This window comes from Mastigoproctus giganteus, chromosome 10, assembly GCF_048544385.1.
Source record: "Mastigoproctus giganteus isolate SK-2022 chromosome 10, ASM4854438v1, whole genome shotgun sequence".
In the NCBI taxonomy this organism is placed as follows: domain Eukaryota; kingdom Metazoa; phylum Arthropoda; class Arachnida; order Uropygi; family Thelyphonidae; genus Mastigoproctus; species Mastigoproctus giganteus.
In genome coordinates, this window is record NC_143584.1 from 204,023,253 (window position 1) to 204,046,551 (window position 23,299).

The 23,299-nt window shown below is 36.3% G+C and overlaps 1 protein-coding gene across 1 annotated transcript in view; it reads left to right on the forward strand.

The window, feature by feature from the left end:
* Positions 1 to 23,299, forward strand: part of LOC150079796 (mitochondrial disaggregase-like) — a 164,219-nt gene that overhangs the window by 122,916 nt on the left and 18,004 nt on the right. Inside the window, exon 14 of the mRNA XM_090383236.1 lies at positions 10,325 to 10,444. Within this exon, the coding sequence (XP_090239362.1) occupies positions 10,325 to 10,444 (120 nt within the window). The remainder of the gene's footprint in view (positions 1 to 10,324; positions 10,445 to 23,299) is intronic.

Consider the following 23,299-nt stretch of genomic DNA (forward strand, 5'->3'; position numbering starts at 1 on the left):
ATCAGTTCTGGTTTCTATTGCTGAATATATCAATTCTACTATATTTCCACTGGCTCTAGGGCAAATAGACCTTAATGATCAGAAGGCTCTGGATCCTTATGGTATTTCTCCACTTGTTCTCAAAACCTGTGCTCCTGAACTTACTCCTGTCTGTGTCACTTTTTTTGCTTTTTTATTCCAAAGATGTTTTGCTTCCTGCTTGGAAATTTGCTCACATCCAGCCAGTTCCTAAAAAGGACAAATCCCTCCCATCATCCCATTGCACTTCTGCTCTTTCTAAGGAAATAGAGAAATCAATTAACCACCAACTCTTAAACTATCTAGAAACATTCCATTTGATCAACAATCGCCAGTATGGATTCTGCCAGTGTCGATAACTTAGTTGATTTCAATCCTTCTAAAACTCAGTCCTATCTTATATCTCATAAAAAAGATTCTTCTGCTAATATGCTTTTCTTCGTTGACACTCTGATTTCTAGGCAATATCATATATCTCTATCGGGGATTACCCTGACTTCTAATCTCTCCTGGCATAAGCACATACAAATATTGCTTCCTCTGCATCTAAAAAACTCGGTTTTCTCTTTTGCTTTCACCATTACTTTTCTTCCAAACAGCTGTTCACTCTGTGCAAATCATAAATCCGGCTTACCATGAAATATTGTTCTCAGATCTAGGGCGGTGCCCCCCGAAACCTCTCTCAGGCTTCTATATTCCATTCAAAAGAGTGCAGTTAGGTTAATTAATGACTCATTTCTAATGGGGTCTCTCTCTCTGCTCCTTCTTTCATAGACATTCTCTTTCTGCTGAATGCGTTTTCTATAGGTACTTCCACAGGCACTATTCTTCTGAATTAGCTTCTATAAATCCTGCTCTCTCTTCCAAAGCAGTCTGAACACGTGCCACAACCAGTTTCATCCTTTTACTGTCCAATTTCAAACTCACAGAACCAACATTTCTTCTTCTTCAGTTGTTCATTCAACTTCTGTTTTCTGGAACAACCTTGCTTCATATATATTTCCTGAAAATTACAATCTATAGAAATTCAAGTCTGATGTATCAACAATTATCGTCTTTCATCTTTTCAACTTTCCACCCGTGCACAATACTAAGTAATATAGGTTCAAATGACTCTCGTGTTTGGGGTTTATGTTAAAAAAAAAAATAGAGCTTCCACATAATATAATTTACCACTAATTTTTTCAGTAATCATTTCCTCAGTTCTTCACACATATGTTTATCTTCATCAACTATGTGTACATTTCATGCAGTTCAGACATTTCAAACTGAGTTATTTCTTACACATTAAAAACAAAGTGTCTTATTGTCTTATAGTCCACCCTGCATATGAAGTTCAAACAAAAATTCTAAAACTTCATTCGTTACAAAAGAAGTGGTGAAGGCATTGGGCTAAGGTGATGAGTAAGCATAGAAAAGGGGAGAGAGGTTACTACATTACTGGTTTGAAGTGCTCCTTGCTCCTCAAAACCAGTAATGAGTGTGTGTTGATGTTCAAACATACCTTAGACCTCCATCTGTTATAAAAGTAATTTATAAGAAAGTGGAACAATGTATGTGCATCAAGTTTTGTGTGAAAAATGCGAACACTAGAGCAGAAACCTACCTGATGTTAAACACCGCATTTGGTGATACTTTTAAGTAAGGCCACTGTTTATAAGTGGTTTTGATGCATTTCCAAATAGCCAAGAAGCTGTTCAAGATAAAAAATATTCAAGTTGCCACCTTCAACTTTTTAGCAATTTCATCATCATCATCTATCATCGTTCTGCTATTCCACGGGTTGACGTATGAAGCCTTGCCACCACGCCCTGTCCATGTACTTCTCTCCATCGTTGATTTCACTCCAATTTCCTCCTCTCTTAATGACATTGGTCTCTATCATGTCCTGCCATCTCATTCTTGGTCTTTTGTCCCTTAATTGTAAATCAAACATTCTTCTTAGCAAATGCCTCTCGTTCATCCTCTTGACATGTCCAAACCATTTCAAATGGGACCTTTCAATCCTATTCTGGAATTTTTCAACCTAAATTCTCTCCCTAATCACATCATTCCTGATTTTTTCGCGTCTTTCCAGCTATGCTCCTTACAAATCTCATTTCTGCCGCCTGAATTCTGCTTTCATCGTTTTTCCTCATAGGCCAAGTTTCAGATGCATATGTCAGAATTGGTACATAATAGGCCTGATATATAGCCTTCTTACACTTCAGCAGTATGTTTCTGTTCCAGATAGATTTCTTGTCTGCCTATAGAAATTCCCACCTGCTTGTATCCTTCTACTTATTTCTTCGTCTATTACTCCAGTCTTTGTAATGGTGCTTCCTATATATTTGAAGTTGTTAACCATTTTTAGCTGTTTCCCTACCATTGTAATGCATCCGTCAAGCTAGCCATTCCTCTTTAGAACCATTACTTCACTCTTCTCCTGACTGAAAACCAGTCAAAATTCATTGGCCATACAGGCGCCTCCGTAGCCAGGTGGGCAGGAGCAGCAGTGCGTAGCACACGCTTCTTGATTAGACCGGGGTTCGAGCCTGTGACCACCAAATACGGAGGATGCGGAAAGGTCAGGGAATGACCACCACATAACCCCGGAGCAATATGGCCTTAGTTGCTAATGCTCCTAAAAACCAAGTAACAAACTATAACAAACTCATTGGCCATACTAGCCCATATATCAACTTGCCATTGCACTTGTTCCCTGCTCTCTCCCCATATGCAGAGGTCATCTGCGAAAAGCATGACTTTCATCTAGTCCTGTTCAAGTTGTTCCACCACTCTACATTGCACATCATTCATGGCAGCTATGAACAGTAGTGGTGACAGGATGCCTCCTTGCCTCAAACCTGATGTTATTTCATAGCTCTCCATTAACCCCACCACTGTTCTTACTTTGCTCACTGTATTGGTGCACATATTCTCAATTCTCTCAACAAGATGTTTCTCTATCCCCAAGTTTCTCAAAACCTCCCACACTTTTCCTCTCTTTATGGCATCAAACGCTTTCTTTATATCCAAAAATGCCATCCATAATTCTTTATTGTCTTTATAACACTTTTCCATCAGTTGTCTGATGCAGAAAATTAGATCCACCGTCGATCTGCCAGGCCTAAAGCCATACTGTTCCTCTGCCATCCTATTTTCAATCATTCCTCTTACCTTCCATGTGATGTCAGTGTGATGCCTCTATAATTGGAACACTTTTCCTGTTCCCCTTTTCGAACAACGGGATGATCAAACCTTATTTCCAGTCCTTCGGCACCTGTCTCTCATCCCAGATCTTACAGAACAGTCTGTATGTCCATGCTATCCCTGCCTTGCCTGTAGCCTTCAGCATTTCTCCATTTATCTCATCCATACCAACAGACTTCCATGTTCCTCTTATCTCTTCGTTCTTAGTTATTAAGTTCTCATTCTCATCCATCAAGTATTTGCTCTGTTCACCATCTCTTCTCCTTTTCCTCACCATACCATACCATACCATACCATACAACGTCTTCTTATTATATCGATATCATGTCATAGAGTTTCACTCCATTCTTCCAACCACAGTCTTCTTTCCTCATTAACTATCCTCTTGGCCTCTCTCTTCATGGTTACAGTATGTAAGCAATTTCATCACTTTCAATAATGAAATTGTTACAATGTATGTAAAAAAAAAAAATACTGATTCCCAGGTAATCATCTGAAAAACTGCTATGAACTGGTAATCTTTAGATCACACCAGACAACTTTGACCACCAAGTCAGTAAAACCTGTTCTAAGATTGTTGAATGATGAACAAAAGTTTCACTGTGAACTGTGTGAAGATGAAAAAAAAAAAAAAAACAAAGATTTCATGATGGAGGAAAGTGGAGTAGAAGTTAAACATAAGAAAGGCAACTGGGCGGTTAGTATTAGTATTAGTAACGGCCGTATGGTGCAAGAAAGCCTATGGCTTATGCTGCACCAGCCAAAAAAAAAAAAAAAAAAAAAATCCGAACAAAACAATGATAAAAACAAAAATTAAATAAATAATAATAATTAATTAATAAATAAATAAAAATAATAAAATGAAATTAAAAATTAAATAAAAAGGAAATTAATCCTATCATCCTATGCGCTTCCCTTACCCGAAAGTACTATCCAGATGACCTTTGAATTTCCCCAAACTGTCGGCCTCTACCACCCATGAAGGCAACTTATTCCAGTAATTTATAACTCGCTGGCTAAAATAAAACTTCCTGCAGTCCAATCTAAACATTTCCCCGCGTAACTTGAATTTATGTCCCCTAGTTCTAGCATCATTTATAATCTTGAATATTTTGTCCTCATTCATTTTACTGATGCCTCTCAGAGCCTTAAACACCTCAATCAAATCTCCTCTAAGGTGTCTAGTTTCCAAACTCTGCAACCCACATATTCGAAGTCTTTCTTCATAAGGACGCCCTTTTGCCGATCTCACCAGGCGAGTTACCCTTCTTTGCACCCTTTCAAGAAGCTCGATGTCTTTCTTTAGGTGCGGTCTCCATACTTGAACACAGTATTCCAAGTGTGGTCTAACATAGGCCTTATATAATGGGATTATCACGTCCCTATCTCTACTTGCAAAAGTTCGATAGATCATCGATAGGACACCATGGGCCTTCCTTGCAACCTGTTTACAATGCTCAGAGAATTTCATGTCTGACCGTATCGTAACACCCAAGTCCCTTTCCTCCAGTACTGGGTTTAGTTGAACTCCACCAAGTGAATAAGTTATTTTGGGATTACTGTTTCCCAGGTGTAATACCTTACACTTTGTTGGATTAAAGCACAGCTGCCATTTTTCTGACCATTCTTGAAGTCTATCTAGGTCTCTCTGAAGAAGCTCAGCTTGACAGTGATCATTAACTACTCTACCAATTTTAACATCATCTGCAAATTTAGACATCACGCCCTCTATCCCTTCATCAATGTCGTTTATGAAAATTAAAAACAACAGTGGTCCTAATACTGATCCTTGGGGAACCCCACTTCTTACATCAACCCAATCTGAGGAATAGCCATTTATCACAACCGTCTGCCTCCTGCCCTGAAGCCATCCTTCTATCCATCTAAGGATTTTCCCAGTGATTCCAACCTGTTCCAGCTTATAAAGCAACCGCTCATGTGGGACTGAGTCAAAAGCTTTGCTGAAATCTAAATAAACAATGTCGAAATTATTCCCTAAATCCAGCTCGTGAGTGACCCTTTCGAAATAGCGAACCAGATTTGTTAAACATGATTTTCCCTTTACAAAACCATGCTGAGTATCCTTGAGAATTTCAATTCGATCCAAATGATCCTGAATTCCACCCTTGATCAATGCCTCCATGATTTTCCCTACTACTGAAGTCAGACTGACAGGTCGATAATTTCCCACTTCACTTTTAGAGCCACCCTTATGTATGGGAGATACATTTGCACTTTTCCAATCCAAGGGAATCTCCCCAGAGTCTAGTGATGCTCGCATAACCAGCCTCAGTGGTTCAATGCACTCGCTTGCCGCCTCTCTCAAAATTATAGGGTATATTCCATCAACTCCAGGAGCCTTACTAGTCTGTAGGCTTGAAAGTTTTTTCATTAAATAATCTTGCGAAATTTCAATATCATTAATTACATATTTTTTAACTTCGCTCCCACAATTTCCCATTGCCACAAAAGGCTTTTCATTTGTAAATATCGATGCAAAATAACTGTTGAGTTCATCTGCAACGGCAGCTGGTGTATTTATTACTATCTCCTTTCCCTTACGTAAAGGTCCGATCTGGTTTGTCCTGCTCTTCTTGACATTTATATATGTGAAGAATTCTTTATCCCCCCCTCTTTGCTCTGTTTGCTAGTGATTTCTCATAAACTGCCTTTGCCTGTCGAACCTTTTCTGTGGCTCTATTACACATCACCTTGTAGCTGTTATAAGCTTCAGTACTTTTTATTGCTCTGTAACGTTTCCATGCCACCTTTTTCTGCTCAAGTAATGTGGCAACTTCACTATTCATCCAACTTGGAACCCTTCTCGTGGAGTATTTTTTTAATGGTATATACGCATTCAAGGCATCTGTGATTAATGTTTTAAAAGCGTACCACAGTTCAATTGTATTCATTTTCTGCGCGATATCTACCCAGTTAATAGAGGCCATGTAGTACCTTAAGGCATCATAATTTCCTTTTCTGAAATTAAAACCCATTCCTTTGCCTTTTACTTCTGCTACCTCTCTCGTCATCATCCACCGTAGAACTCCGTGATCACTTCCTGCTACTGGTTCCTCTACTGTCAGCCCTGTTATGTCATCTGATTCATGTGTGATGATGAGGTCTAGGATATTCTTTTCTCTAGTACTTTCCCTGACATGTTGATACAAATAACAGTCATCTAGTTGATTTAAAAATTTTGTTCCCCATGTCGAGTTTCCTTCCCATTTACTCCAATCAATTAGAGGCAAATTGAAATCACCCATAATAAGGCATTGACGCTTACTTGCCCATTCCATTTGCATGTAGAGGCTTTTGTCATAGTCTTCCCAATCACCTGGTCTGTAGATTACGCCTACTTGCATTGTACCTTTGTTTCCAACTATCTCACACCATACAGACTCTATACTAGCATGTGAAATGTCTGAATCTGGGAAAGCTATCGTCGCACTCAGGCTGCTTCTGATAAGAAGCATTACCCCACCACCCCTTCTATCTACTCTATCCTTCCTAAATACATTATACAAGCCGTACTGAAACTCATCATCCCCAATTTCCGGGTGGCACCATGTCTCCGTAAGCCCTATTATGTCCGCGTTACTTGTTTTAACCAGCAGTTCGAATTCGCTCATTTTATTGACGACACTTCTAACGTTACTGTATAAACAATTAAGATTTACTGTTCTTGTATATTTAACAACCCTAACACAACCCTTGAAGTTTTTTAGGCTCTCTTCCCTGATATTAGCTACCTGCTCACGTGAAACGTCTTTGCCCCCAGAACATCTAGATAATACGTCCAGTTGGGGTAACAGATAAGAACTCTTAAGGTATGTGCAAGAGTTACATTGACCAATATTATCAGATAAACGCGTGTCAGTATTACCCACATCTCCCCTAACTAGCAGTTTCCCTGAGCCTTTAAGTTATCCTCAATAATACTGGCAAAAACTTTTGCACCACCTTTGTTTAAGTGTATCCCGTCTCTACAAAACAAATTCCTTCTACCTACAAGTGTGGGCCATGCTGATAGAAATTTACCCCCTAAAGCCTTGCAGATTCCTTCAAGTCTTGAGTTAATCCACAAGGCTCTTAACATATAATCCCTCCTATCGTGTCTGGGCAGAATTGCAGACACATAGACATTATGGCCTAGCTCGCGACATTTCCTCAGCATGGTCCTGTATTTTTCCAACAAATCGTCAGATCGTGTACGTTTAATATCGTTTGTCCCCACAGGAATAATAATATTTTCTTTACCCCCTTTAAAATCTGACAGTCTGTTGGTGACATCATCAATAGTTGCTCCCGGCAGACATACCCTGGTTCTGCTCCACCTATCTTTATTACAAAAAATATTCCCCGTTTCCCTATCCAATTGTTAAGGAAGTAAGTAAACCCTCAGCCAAAATTATGAGAGCATCCTTGGATTCAGGGAAGGTCCTCATGGACTGGTGATGTCCAAATATATCCTCAATTCACAAAGGGGGATCAAAGGGTGACACGAATAATTACAGGCCTAGTTTAACTTCTGTTCCAGGCAAAATAATGGAGCTACTGGTTAAAGAAGCAATGCAGGATCATCTAGACAAGACTGCAGTTATAGTTCAGACACAGTATGGGTTTGTTAAGGGAAAATCTTGTATGACCAGTTTCATTGGTTACTATGATGTGGCAGTGCCAGATCAAGGCATGGACTAGTAGGGCCTTTGCCCAGGGCAAAGGCCCTGCATTCTTTAAGAGCTGCCAAAAACAGAAAAACAATAAGGCAAGAAATATATATATCATTAGTAAGGGGGTGCCAAAAAACCTTTCTGCCTGGGGCATGGAAATACTTTGGTCTGGATCTGTGATGTGGCCTCAAAATAATTGAATGTAAAAAATAATTTTGATACCCTATTCTGGGATTTGAGGAAAGTTTTTGATACTGTTGCACATAAACCCCAGGGGTTCACATCTGGTTAGTATTGGCTTGGCACACCCAGGGTCTTGAGCTGGATATCATCATTCTTCTCTTTCATGGTGATTTTCTTTTCTCTCTCTCTCTCTCTCTCTCTCTCTCTCTCTCTCAGGGTAACTCAGAAATTTCTTTTTTTGGCTGTTGCAGCATAAGCTTCTGGCTTCCTTGCACCATATGGCCAATAATAATAAAAAGACTGCTGTAAAAATTGGAGCAGTATGGCATTAAGGGCAAGTTGATACAATGGATGAAATGGTGGTTGAGTGGGAGGCGACAGAGAGTGGTACTCAATGGACACTGCTCTTTGTGGACTAATGTCCCCCAGGGTTTGGTGTTGGGCCCATTGTTGTTTCGATATTGATGAAGGTATATCAGGCTTAATGTCCAAGTTTGCAGATGATACAAAGATTGATAGGGTGGTTAATTACAATATGCTACTGCAGCAGAATCTAGAAAAGTTGGGCAGGTGGGCCGAGAAGTGGCAGCTGATGTTTAACTTTGACAAATGCAAAGTACTGCATATGGGTAGCAGTAATTCCAGAGTAACATACTATGTGATACTACACTCAGGGTAGTGGGGAAAGAAAAAGACCTAGGAGTAATTGTGCAGTCAGGTATGAAGTTTTTAGAGCAGTGCAGACAGGCTGCCAGAGCAGCTCATGGGGTCTTGTCAATGATATACAGGAACTTTGCTAGCACGGATAAGGAGGTGAGTATCCCTTTGTATAAGGCAATAGTCAAGTCACACATTGAAAATTACTGCGTACATTTTTGGAGGACTCATTTTAAGAAGGATGTAGAGTTGCTGGTACAGAGAATGGCAACAAGGTTGGTGAGGGGAATAAAGGGGTGCTCTTTCTAAGAAAGGCTTAATTTCTACAAATTGCAGCTTCTGGAGACTAGGCACCTTCAAGGTGATCTGTTGAGGTGTATAAGACTTTGAATGGTTTTAGAAGCTCAATGCTGATGGGATTCTTCCTCTTGCTAAGATTGTGCACTGAGGGGGCATAAATTCAATTGAGATAAGACAGTTGCAGAATAGATGTGCAAAAATTTTTCTTTTGCCAGCAAATGGTTGATTGCTGGAACAAATTTCCATTGGTCATTGTGGAAGTTGATAGCTTAAATGAATTCAAGGACAAACTTTTGGAGCAAATAGATAGGTGAAATGGGAAGTTTTTTTTTTTTTTTTTTTTTTTTTGAATGATGCTGCATAAACTTGCTTTCTTGCATCATATGCCACTACTAATGCTAATGATTTCAACCATCCAATAGAATGCAACAGCAGAATGCAACCAGGTCATCACAGTTGAGGATGTCCAGTAATGCTTACAGAAGTGGCATGAACATTGGGACACTTGAATAACACATAACATCTAGGGAAGCTACTCTGAAGGGCAACCACATTATTAAAATGTATCTTAATTTTTTTTTTTTTTTTTTTTTTAGAAAAATAAAATCTTTTAACTATTTAATCAGATCATATGCAGCCATTGTTTAGTTGTTATCAATTTACTTTTGAATTTTTAATCAGAATATTGTATTCTTGTTTTTAATATTGTAGTTACCTGCATAACTCTTTTTCATTAGATTCAATAAATTTAAAGAAAAACATTATTTCATTGTTTTAATTTTAATCATAAAATTTTGTTTTTATACTCAGTCTTCTTAAAAATTAAAAAGACTGAATTCCCACACTGAAACTATCAGATGTTATTAAGTATGAGTGGGAGAGTACTGATATAGTACAAGGCCATTTGTGCCAAATCTGAATGTTCTTTTTTTTTGTAATAGTTACCTAATTTTATAATTCTGGATTGCACTCGTATTCTACAGGTTACACAGTCTATGATGTGTGAAAGAAGGTGCTTAATTTTCTTTACTTTTTATAATGAAGAAAAAGAATTAGTAAACTGGTTTCAAGTATATTGAATTATGTTATCACAGCAAGCCTATTCGTTTGTGACTCATAGCTTCTTTCTCCATTATGATTACAATTCTTCTTATATATGGACATTTCAGAGAACCATATACAAGGTTTCTGAAAATCATCTGTTTCTAGTGCACATTTGTTATTTAATCATTTTAAATTGGATTATTTATTTATAAATTAATCTTTTGCTTTTAAGACTTTCTCAATTGTTCTTTTTATAGTACCATTTCAGAAGAGATGAATTCCTGGGAAGAATTAATGAGATTGTTTATTTTTTACCATTCTCAAGATTAGAATTATTGAAACTTGTTGGTAGAGAACTAGATTTCTGGGCTAAGAAGGTAATGTAATGAAAAGAGCATCTCATAGCAGTTTATTTGCACAAAAAATTTATCTTCCTTATTTTGTTTTATCATTTTTCTATCATATAAAAATGAATATTATTTCTTTCTTTCTTTCTGAAAATTTGTTACAAACATTAAAAATTGTAAATAAAACAACAAAATAATGATAAGTTTTCCTAATTCTGTACATATTATTTAGCCTATTAAAATTGCCATAAATATCTCTCCAAAGGGTATAATTAATGAAAATATGAGAATCACACAAAATTCCACTGAAAATGCCGTGCCAACTGCCTTTTTATACATTTTCACATTAACATATAAATTACCTTATTAACATGAATATGTATATTTTTGGTGTACACAGTATGTACATTGGTGGACAAAAAAACTGCATCACTTGTGAATTTTGCAAATAATGTATTTTGCATTGCTTTGTGAGTTGCAGAAATGTTCGTAATGTATTTATTAGATGGTATATATCTCTCTCTTAATGAAATCCAATTAAAAGACTCCACCTGATATACCTAATTGCCATAAATATCTTCCCAAAGGGTATAATTAATGGAAATATGAGAATCACGCAAATGGCAATCATGACAACCAAACATACATTTTATTGCATTTATGTGTACAAACTGAAATGATAAGTTAGCATAATAGTATTATGTATTGTAAATCAGCAAAATAAGTCCTCAATATTTTGTTGTTGTTCCTCAAGCTGCAATTACAGCCTTGCAATGATCTGGCATAGAGTTAATCAACTTCTGGATATACGGTTGCCCAATTTCATGGTACCGCACCCTTACAATGCTCTCCTCCAGCAGAATCTTACTTGTTGGCTTCTTCTGAGCAATTTTAGACGACATTATGTACCAGCAATTTTCAGTAGGGTTCAAATGTGGACTGTTGCCATGCCAGTCCAACACTGTAATGCCAGCATTTCTGAGGTATGACTGCACCTTAAGAGAGGAAAATGAGGGAAAACATTGGTGTAAATATGTTTTAAGCCTTGTGAAACAAGAAGACAAATTCATCATTAAATCTGAATAGCATAAAACTTACCAATTTTTCTGTGTGGCAAAGTGCTGAGTCCTATTGAAAAATGCAGTTTTGGACGTCTGTGTGGTGATTCCTAATAATGGGTTTCAGGTACTCCTCCAAGATAGCAGTGTACGTTTCTTCATTCACCGTCCCATTAATAAACTTAATTCGTTCCACCCCTTTGCTTGTTATGCATCCCCAGACCATCTGACAGGTGGGGAACTTTACATACAGTCAGTGTTATGCAGTCAGGATGGTATGCCTCTGATTTTCGCCTTCTGACATATAGCTTCCCATCCGAGCCATACAGGTTGAATTTCAATTCGTCAGAAAAGATGACTGTGTCTCATTGCTCTTTTGTCCATCAAACATGCGTTTTAGCCCAAGCAAGTCGCTTCTTCCTCATTTGTTGGTTCAACAAAGGCTTCTTCTTGGGCTGATAGGCATGCAGACCACATTCTGAAAGCTGTCTTTGGATAGTTCGTGCACTTGTTTCAACACCAGAGGCCATCTCAAAGTCCAGTTTTAGATCAAGAGCACTAGCATGGCTATTACGAAGGCATAGCCATTTTAAATATCAGCCATAGTCACTCTCTTATGGCCTGATCCAGGTCTTCTCTTCACATCACTGGTTTCGCACTTTAATTTCAGCACCTGGGATACTGTTGACTGGTGGCAGCCTATTTTATCAGCAATAGCATGCATAGAAAACCCTTCCTGGGACAGAGCAACAGCTACACTTTTTTTTTTTCTTGGTGTCAACCAAACATATGGAGCCATGCTTACACCTCTTCAAAACAGGATACTAATGAGCATGTTTACCCTTCCTATGCTGTATTTATAGAAACGGCTGATGCAATACCTTTGCTTTGGACAAACAAAATGACTGTAATCAAACAATATCTTATACGTTTCACTACAAATGTTACTTTTTTTAAGGTAATGCAATTTTTTTGTCCGCCACTGTATAAACAGGATAAGTCATAAAAAAGTTGATGATTTTATCTATAGAATGAGGATATGAGAGCAAATGAAAACTGTCTAAGTCAGCAGGTTTGTCTTTTTTTTTTTATTCTTTACTTTACATGGGTTTGTAAAAACATTTTATAGTTATTTTTCTTTCAAATACTTTAAAAGAATGTCTGTAGCATTGGCTCCCTCCCTCACTCTTTGTAATATTGCCTCAGGGCAATATCACATGACCTGTGGGAAATCTCATCTGAGATCCCCCACATATATCTTAAGAGTGTATAAAGAGTATTAACACAGACAAAAGGTTGAAAAGCTTTTAGATATGCCAATAACCATTAAATGTAATCATCTTAAACAGAAGTTAATGGCATTCTGTTAAATGGCTAATGTGATTTTGATGAAAAATGGTAAAAATTTAAGAACTTCAATGGAAGCTGCAAAAGAAATATATGGGAAAAAGGTCTGTAAAGGTGGGAAATTCAGAATCCTTGGTGGACTCAAGAAGTTAGAGATAATTGGAGAAAAAAACATAAAAAATGTTTGGCAAATAAAATTAATAAATACTTATTGGAATATAAGGAAAAGTATAAGAAGACTAAGTATGTGTGAAAGAGGCCAAATAAAGTTATTGGAAGGAAAATGTTGTGGCATTTAGTTAAAAAAAAAAAATCTCAGAACATAAAAACAGAAAAATATTTCAGAAGTATGGATTAAATGCTTTGATAATTTGTTAAATGTAAACATATTCTTTTTTTGAGGCAGAAAAGGTCATTGAGAATTTTGAGTATGGAAAAGCAGCAATTTTAAATAAAAATTAGACTTGAAATGCTGAAAGTCGAGGAAGGGGGGGGGAATAGTATCACATGGTTACATGACATCACATTATAGAGTTTGCTTTCTGAAGAGCAAGTTTAAAAGGATTGTACCAATATATGAAAAGAGAAATAAAGGTAAACCCAGAAATGTGCTGCTCACTCCATAGAGCCAGGTAAAATGTATGCAAGTATCACAGAGAAGAGGGTTAGAATTATTGTTGGATGCAACCCTGGACAAAGAACAATCAGCCTTCAGCCAAAACAGGAGATGTTTTGGCTGACATGAATAATGAAAGCTTCCAATAGTGAATATAACATCATCATATAGTGAATATTGTCTTAAAGAGAATATAATCTTCACTTAAAGAAAAGAGAGAATATACTATTCAAATTATTCAGACAAATTAGTCATGGAAGCAAAACAAGAATTTGTATTTAGGATTTGTTGATCTGGAAAAAGCATATGACAAGTACCTAGAAATCTGCTCTTTTAAAGTTAAGAAAATATGGCCTCAAGAATAATCTTTTAAGAATAATAAAAAGTTTGAATAACAACAGGAAATCTGCAGTGAGGATTGATGGTAGCACTGAAAAATGGTTTAAGGTTAAACTCTGAGTGGCAATAAGCTGCAGGGCTGCAGCTCATCATCACTTTTTATAATTTTCATCAACCATTTAATAAAAGAATAATTTATTGACATTAGTAGAGATGTAAAAATTGGATCACTATTAGTAGTAGCAAATGATGCAAGGGAGCAAGCTTATACAGCATCAGTCAAAAAAAACATGCTTTCTAATTGTTCATTTCTTTAAATTATCCAAAATATTCATTTTTACAACACCTAATGGTAGGTTGTTCCAACAATCATATACTCTCTGGCTGAAAGCAAAATTTTTTCACATCGATCCTGTAGCCATCATCTTTCAGCTTATGTCCAAAAAATAGTAAAATGCCTTCAGCATTTAGTTTACCCAATCCATTTAAAGGCTTAAACACTTCAATTAGGCACTTCACAGGTGCCTAGTTTCCAAGCACCACCATTTGCAGAACTGAAGTCTTTCATGGTAAGAGAATCTTTTTTGTTCTTCACTAATCTGGTTGCCCTTCTCTTCACCCATTCCAAGAGATCCACATCCTTCTTAAAACGAGACCTCTAGACCCATATGCAGTATTCAAGATGTGACCTAAACATTGCCTTAACGGTCATTTTTACTTGTCCCTACCAGCAAAATTATTGTATATCATTGACAAAATCTCATGAGCTGTACTAGTAACCTGTCTTCACTACTCATAAAACATCATGCTGGACTGTACAGTTAACCATAGATCTCTTTTTTGTATCTGTTGTAATGTTTGTTTGCTAAATAATAGCTTGCAAGGTCTTCAGCAATATCTGAATGAATTAAATAAAGGTTGTACACAATTCGGCATGGGACTTAATTGCATAAAAACAAAAGTTATAAAAGTTGGGAGAGACTAAGAAAATTTAGAGTGCTGTATAAATAATCAAAAATTGGAACAAGATGGTGATTTTGCTTATTTCAGAACAGCCTTTTATTATATAATGATTAAACATGGATATTGATAGATTCAATAAAGCAGGTAGTATAGGAAGCAGGTTAAGCAAATTTATTTTGAGCAAAAAAGAAATTAGCAAAAGGACAAAATTAGCTTTTTATAGCACAGTTTTTAAGCTTATTTTAACTTGATGGAACTAAGAGCTAGAAAAGGATTAAAGATATAATACAATAAGATTCCAGGCCATTTCAATGCAGAAGTTTGAAATCAAATTAATATGGGGTACATTAGTATGTTAGATCCTCCTGCAGTCCTATTGTATTATATTGCATTTGGGGGAAATGTAGCCAAGTTCTAGGACATAATGGAAAATTTTTGTTCATACACCACTGGTTCACTTAGAAAAATACATTCACACAGATCAACATATGTTCACTAATAGAGACCACCTGCCAGCTGATGAGAAGCTTCAAAAAAGTTGTCTGGTGGTTTCTCAAATACCTAATGGTAGGTATTTGAGAAAATATAGTGGATTTGCCCGAGCCTTGGTATTCAGTACTTGACAAATTCAATATCTGACAAATTTGATAGGATATTATGACGTGGTTACAAAGGAACTGGATGCAAAAAATAATTTTGATATCATATATTTGGATTTCAGGAAAGCTTTTGACACTGTTGCGCATGGAAGACTATTGTACAAATTGGAGCAGAATGGTATTAAGGGTAAGTTGCTACAATGGATAAAAGGATGGTTAAGTGGGAGAAGACAGAGGGTGGTAATCAATGGGTGCTGCTCTTCTTGGACTAATGTTATTAGTGGAGTCCCACAGGGTTCGGTGTTAGTTACACTGTTGTTTTGTATATTTATCAATGATATTGATGAAGGTATATCAGGCTTAATGTCGAAGTTTGCAGATGATACAAAGGTTGGCAGGGTTGTTAATGACAGTAATGGCAGTGTGCTACTGCAACGGGATCTAGATAATTTGGGCAGATGGGCTAAGAAGTGGCAACTGAAGTTTAACCTTGACAAATGCAAAGTACTGCATATGGGTAGAAGTAACCCCAGAGAAACGTACCAGCTGTGTGGTACTACACTTAAGGTGGTAGAAAATGAAAAAGACCTGGGAGTAATTGTGCAGTCAGATATGAAGTTTTCTGAGCAATGCAGACAGGCTGCCAGGGCAGGTCATGGGGTTTTGTCAATGATATATAAGAATTTTGCTAGCAGGGAAAAGGAGGTGATTATCCCTCTGTATAAGGTAATGGTCAGGCCACGCCTTGAGTACTGCGTACAGGTCTGGAGGCCTCATTTTAGGAAGAATGTAGATTTACTTGAGCGTGTACAGAGAAGGGCAACAAGATTGGTGAGGGGAATGAAGCGATCCTCTTACCAAGAGAGGCTTAAGTTCTGCAAATTGCAGTGGCTGGAGACTAGGCACCTGCGCAGTGATCTGATTGAGGTATATAAGGCCTTGAATGGGTTGAGCACGCTGAATTCTGATGGGATCCTTCCACTTGTTCAGATTACGAACCTAAGGGGGCATAAATTCAAATTAAGAAAAGACGGATGTAGAATAGATGTGCGGAAATTTGCCTTTATACCAGCGGGTGGTTAATTGCTGGAACAAACTTCCATCTGTCGTTGTGGAAGTTGATAGGTTGAATAAATTTTAGGAGGAACTGGACAGGCATACGTGTTTTTTTTTTTTTTTTTTGCCTGATGCTGCATAAGCTCATACACATGCTTTCTTGCATCACATGTCACTGCTACTACTACTACTACTACTTGGCATCGCTCTTTTGACAGACAGAAGCAATGTGGAAAAGCCATATAATAAACAAGGAAATAAAAAATCTTGGGATAGCAAATATCCAGTGAAAAGTTGATGAAGCAAACTCAAGGTGGTGTGGGCATGCATAATGGACGAGAAGGTAGAATTGCTAAACTAATATTTGAAGCAAAAATGAATGGTGATAAGCCCAGAGTTCTCCAAAAAGGAACGTGAATAAATTGTGCCAAACAAGTATATAAGGAAAGAAGCTTATTCCTGTTATATCTCTAGCTATAGCTAGAGTGGTGAATGGAAGACTGATAGTTCAGGACTGATTTATATAATGATGGTGACTTGTGCACTCACTGGGTAAAACATATTTGGATGATAGTGATATCTTAAAACACTAAGCTTCATTGGTATAGCAGTAAGACTTACATTATAAAAAGTGGTTCTGCTTTTCATGAAATTTGGACATTCTGTACACAATATTCTGGCCTAGAATATTCTGTACTCTTGCTTGAGTAGTTACTTAATCTCTTTATAATTAGTATTTAATTTCTTTCAGTAAAAATCATTCACTTGAATAGCTGAAATGGAAATGCTAAAATGATGTAGTCATTCCCCTCATATGACTGAAGGGGCAAAAAACATCACTGCAGTACTTGTACAACATAGAGTTATACCTTCATCTGAAGCAAGGTGAGAAGGTTAGCATTAACATTAATTGAGGCATATGATGCAAGAAATCAAGCTTATGCAGCATCAGCCAAAAAAAAAAAAAAAAAAACCATTTCACCCATCCACTCAGCCTTAAATTTATTTGAGCAGGTTGTACAACTTAGTGTCCTACCTTCATCTCACTTTGCATCATTTTTTTTTTTTTTTTATCCAAATTGCAATGGCTATTTTGAGATTGATAATTCCATTATTCATTATGCTTGATGTCCCTGAGCAGATTGAGGAATATGAAGCCATCTGCTATGACTGTTGCAGCCTTTGGGGAACTAAGCACTTTTAGGATGTTTTTAAATACTCTATACCATCTGCAGTCCATAACCATCATCACTACAGACATTGGTATACAAGTAGTTAGAAAATTCCTTTCAGACTTATGTAAGAGCATCAGTTCACATGATGCTCTTACATGATATTGAGGTAGGATTTCTGATCAGAAGTGCGTGCGTGCAACTTGATGTTCTATGCATAAAACTTTAAGTTTAGGTTAATTCTATGTTATCTTCTTCTTCAAGAGGAGTGTTTCCCATTTACAATGGGTTTTCTCAGCCTACAAGTTATTTCTTGTTAGGAATTTTTTCCTGCCATGAAATGCAGTTATGAGTATCTTGGTCGGTTAAGCCTCGGGCTGTCATGCACTCCCGTACTCCATCCATCCATGTCCTCCTAGGTCTTCCTCTTCTCCTCTTCCAGGAGGTATCCATTCCAGGATAGCCTTTGGATATCTGTTTTGTTGCATCTGTTTTACATGTCCATACCATGTTAGACGCTTTTCTTTGATGGTGTCAATAGTCTTTTTCACTTCCATTTTTTCTCCCGTTTTCTGTCTCTTCTAGAAGTTCCTGCTGAGCGTCTCCAAAAATCCATTTTTGTGGAGAACAATTTGTTTTCCGCTCGCCTATTCAATGTCCATGTTTCTGCTCCATACAATAGAAGACTTTGTACAATTGTTTGAAATATAAGTTTCTTTGTTTTATTTAGGATATTTTTGCTCCACAGAACGGAGTTTAACATGCCAATAGCCTTTCTGCCATCTGCAATTCTCTTATTGATCTCTGCCTGGGATGATCCATCACTTTGTAAGATTGATCCCAAATATTTGAATTTATCGACTTGTTTGATTTTAAAACCTGCAATATTTAGAACGTGTCCTGATCCCGAAGACATTTCAGTCTTGCTAAAATTGATTTTTAGACCCCATTGTTTATATTCCTCAAACAATTGATGATATGCATACTTTGCATCTTGTAAGTCTTGTGCTATCACCACCTGATCATCTGCAAAAAATAAGTTGTGAATATAGGTGTTCTTATTAATCAGCAATCCCATTTTATTGCATTTTTTTGACCAGGATCTTAGGCAGATGTCGATATAAATTTTGAAAAGTGTTGGTGACATGCAACAACCTTGTAATAAGCCTTTTGAAGTGTGGAATTCAGGTGACAAAGCTGATCCCACTTTAATTCTGCATCTATTATTCCTGTAAATTGCCTTAATAATGTTAATCAGTTGTCCATCAATATTTGCCTCTTTCAGTGCTTCCCATAAGAGTTTTCTTGGAATACTATCATATGCCTTTTCAAGGTCAATGAAAATCATAAAGATTTTTTTCCCTTTTGATTGGCATTTTTCAAGGATCTGTCGTACTGTTGAGATATGGTCTATACATGACCTCCCGGCTGAAAAAACCACTTTGTTCTTCTGATATCTCGATTCAGGCTTCTAAATGGTTCCTGATCCATTTTTCAAGGATCTTTAACAGCGGGTTCAGGACGCATATTCCTCTGTAATTTGAACAGCTTTTCCAATCGCCCTTCTTATAAATTGATGTAATATATCCTGTTATCATTTCTTTCGGTATTTCTTCTCCTCTCAGTATACTATTTAGCAGTTTTTGTATCAGAAAAGCTACTCCTCTTCCTCCATATTTCAGAAGTTCCATGTAAACTCCTCCAGGTCCAGGTGGTTTGCCATTCCTTCCTTCCTTTAGCAGGAGTTCCACTTCCCTAACAGAAACTTTTAAGCCCGAGTCTTCTACACCAAATTCCTCCATCGTCGTGAACTCTTCCGGGTCTTCTTTTAAAAGTCCTTCATAGTACTCCATCCAGTCTTTCAAAGGTATTAATTGCAAACCAGCATTGTTTATTCTGTTTTCTCAAGTCTTTAAGGACCTTACAAGATTTTGCTGATTGCTTGAAGCCCAATTTGCTATTAATAGTTGCGCATTTCCTTTCCCACTCTTCATTTTTCGCTTCTACTACCAACCGATTGGCTATTTTATTCTTTTCAACATAAATGTTCCTATATGCATCATTCCTATCACCCAGCCATTTCTGATATGCAAGTTTCTTTTCCTCTACAGCAGCTCTTACTTTCTCTGTAATCTCCAGGTCTTTTTTGGTCCCTGGCTCTTCTTTTTTGCCTAGGATTTCATGAGCTATTTTTTTAACAGTATTTTTTAAATATTTGTAGATTTCTTCAGTATTACCTTTTATCTCTATGTTAATTGCAGCATCCAGTCTCTGGGTGAAGTTGTTTCTAATGCTGTCATCCTGGAGTAGTTCAACGTTAAATTGATCCACTTGTAGCATTTCTCCTTCCTGCATTGTTAGTTGTCCACACATATTTTCTTAATCCAGTTCCACCTCAGTGTTGTTTTAACAAGAAAATGGTCAGATCCACATTCGGCTCCTCTATAAACTCTGACATATGTCCCTGAATGTTTTTATATAATGTAATCTATAACTGATCTAATTTGTCTTGTCTCCTGTGACCAAGTATATTTATGGATATCCTTGTGTTGGATATCCATAAATATAATTCTATGGATAATTCTGTTGTAAAATAATTAATTCTTAATTGTAAGCAGAACTACAGTAGCACAATTAAATGTGACATCAGCTAATTACTACCATATTTAATTTTCTATAATCAGTAGAAATCAATAAAATTTAATTTTATTGATTTTTATCGTTACATTTATGTGTTTCAGGGCATGTATTGTGTACCTTATACATAACTCTTATGCATCCATTATCTGATAAAAAAGAAAGGATATTTTCTGGAAACACCTATAGAAATTTAATTAAAAATTTAGTTTTGGTTACTTGCACGACATCACATTTTTAAATAACTTTCACCATGATAACATATTGCTTGTTCTTTCTTCTCTTCTAGACATTTTCTGCTGAAATGAAATAGCCTCTTTATTCCTTTTTTTTTTATATAATTAATTGTTTGTTGCTGCACATTAAATGGTTTTATTAATATAACAGGTCTGCTGGCAAGCATTTTTTTTTTCACAATATGAGTGGGTGCATAGGAGTAGTTTTTGAAGGAATTTTTGAGTGTTTCTTACTGAATTTGTTTTGATTAGTTAACAAAAAAACTGCTCAAAAAAATCATGTGGGATGATTTTTGCACTTCAGCATTTATAAAGTTATAACACAATCACATATCTATTATCTCACTGATATTTTGATTTTTTGTCCTTGTTATTTATTCCATGTTCACCTTAAATCTGAGTTATCATATTCATATTCACAACAGTTAAAATCATAAAAAATTAAAAACCATTCATAATATAGATGAATGCAATTTTACCTCTTCAGGTAAAATATGTAAAACATTTACAGGGGTGCCCCGGTATCCGAGTCCCTGCAGTTATGCGGATTTGAAAATTAAAGAATTAAAGCTTTTTCCATTGAAAAAAATTGACCAAGCACTTGAATATTTTTGCAAGAACAATCTTCTTCATGATCGTGCAACAAAAATTAAGTGCGAAGTTAAAGGCATAACTAAATGCTATAACACAATTTTATCTGAAAAAATACGGCAAAAAAAAAAAAACCACGAACAACTCTGGATTCATTCTTTATTTGTACAATTGAAAAATAGTGTAACTTCAATAAATTTTACTTAACCTTACATTGTGAAACATATAATAAAAAATGTCTAATAAAATAATTTTCTAATTTTTCAGTTCTTTCATCCGTTTTTTTTTTTTTTTAGGCACCTCCGTAGCCAGGTGGGAAGGAGCAGAAGTGCGTAGCACACGCTTCTTGATTAGACCGGGGTTCGAGCCCGTCACCACCAAATACGGAGGATGCGGAAAGGTCAGGGAATGACCACTGCACATCCCGGAGCAATATGGCCTTAGTTGCTAATGCTCCTAAAAACCAAATAAACAAACAAACAAACATCCATTTTTTACTATGTACAAGTACATAATAAACATTACGAAAATTTGGTCCCTGTTTTATGTGGAATTTTCTGGAACCAGTTATCCTCGGATAACGAGGATCCCCTGTATTTTTATATTTTTATACTTTATGACATGGCTGCATATGAATGAATAAGTTTATTTATTTTATTATTTTTTCTTGATTAACAATATAAAATTAAAGTATCATTTTTATGATGACAGTAATCATTTATTTTATTTGTAATGTGAGTGGTGTTGCAGGAAAATTTTTGCACAATAAGATTTAAAGCCCTGTGCATAAATAATGTGTTAATGCATCTCCATTTCACCTGCCTTATGAGCTACCAAATTAGAGCTTTTATAAAAAGCTCTAATTCAGTAGCTTGCAAGGCAAGCATCAGTAGAGATCTTTTTTTCCCTAGTTAGCCAAGTGGTCAGGAGTGAGAGTGCAATAGCACATGCTGTTTGGGTGGACTGAGGATTGCTAAATATGATTAATGTTTGTATTGGATTTATTGTAAATTCCACTGACTTGGTGGTCATGCCAGTGTATAAACAAGAACATTTTTTTTAATATAAGTAACGCATTGTGAAAAGAAAATATCTTAAATCACAAAGCAATTGGGTATTTATATATTTTATTTCTTAATGTAAGTGCTTGCATTAGCAAACATGATACTCCATTTTTAAATGGTTAAATTGCCATTCCACACAGAAATTTTTTTTCAAAGAAATTTGTTTTTTTTTTCCAGTTAGAATATGAAAGCTTCTTTATTAATATTGTTTGGAAAAGCTTGTATTAAGTAAAATAACAGCATAAAAAGAAAAGCAGTTTCCTGCCATAGTTTGCAATGCAAATGTCAGTAGAGATTCGCATACAGAAGCTGAGATGGACCAAAACCACAGTAGCCAACCTTTTCCTTTAGGATGGCCACAGTTATGCTGAAAATGTGTCACATGCCAACTGTGAGGGTGCAGATCAGTTGGGGAGGGGTATTTATCCTCCCCCATACACACTAATCTGCACCTGCTGCTACCAAATTTTTTTAACTATGTAAAGGAATGTTATTGTGAGGTGCTTGTAATAAAAAAAATTAAAACAATTCTACATCTATAAAATAATATAGTTAACAAATAAATATATAAATAAATTAATCAATAACCTGCAAATATAAATCAGTGTCACAAGAACCTTGCTAACACTCCTGTTTACCTGCTCCAAATTTTTGCTACAAGATGGTAAATACAGTAATGTTGCAAGATGGTAGGTTCTCATGTTGAAACCTGGGTCATAATTTCTGGCAATAAAAGTGGAATTGAAACTGCATATGTTTAGCTTCATTTCTGATATTTTTAAAAATATATAAATTTTGTTATGTTTTTTCACATCAGAAAGTGTGCCACTAACAAGAGCTTTGTGTGCCATAGCACACATTCAGCAGGGGTCACTCCTGGATTAAAGGCTTCAGTAGATGTTTTCATCTACTGAAGTCTTTAGAACAACTACCATACAACCTCAGGTAGTTATATACAGACACAAAACAAAAGATAAAATACAAAAAAAATACCATACCAATAATCAAAGAAGTGTGTTTGGCAACTTCCTTCCCAAGGAGTGGGATTTAACTTACAGAACCAATGAGTGGACTTTCTGTGAAAGGCACTACGCATAATTAACAATACCATTAATGAGAAAGAATGTATGGCTTCTGACATCAGGTGTTGGATACTGTAAATTATAGCTAAGTGTAATTACAAAAACTAAAAATGAATTGATACATC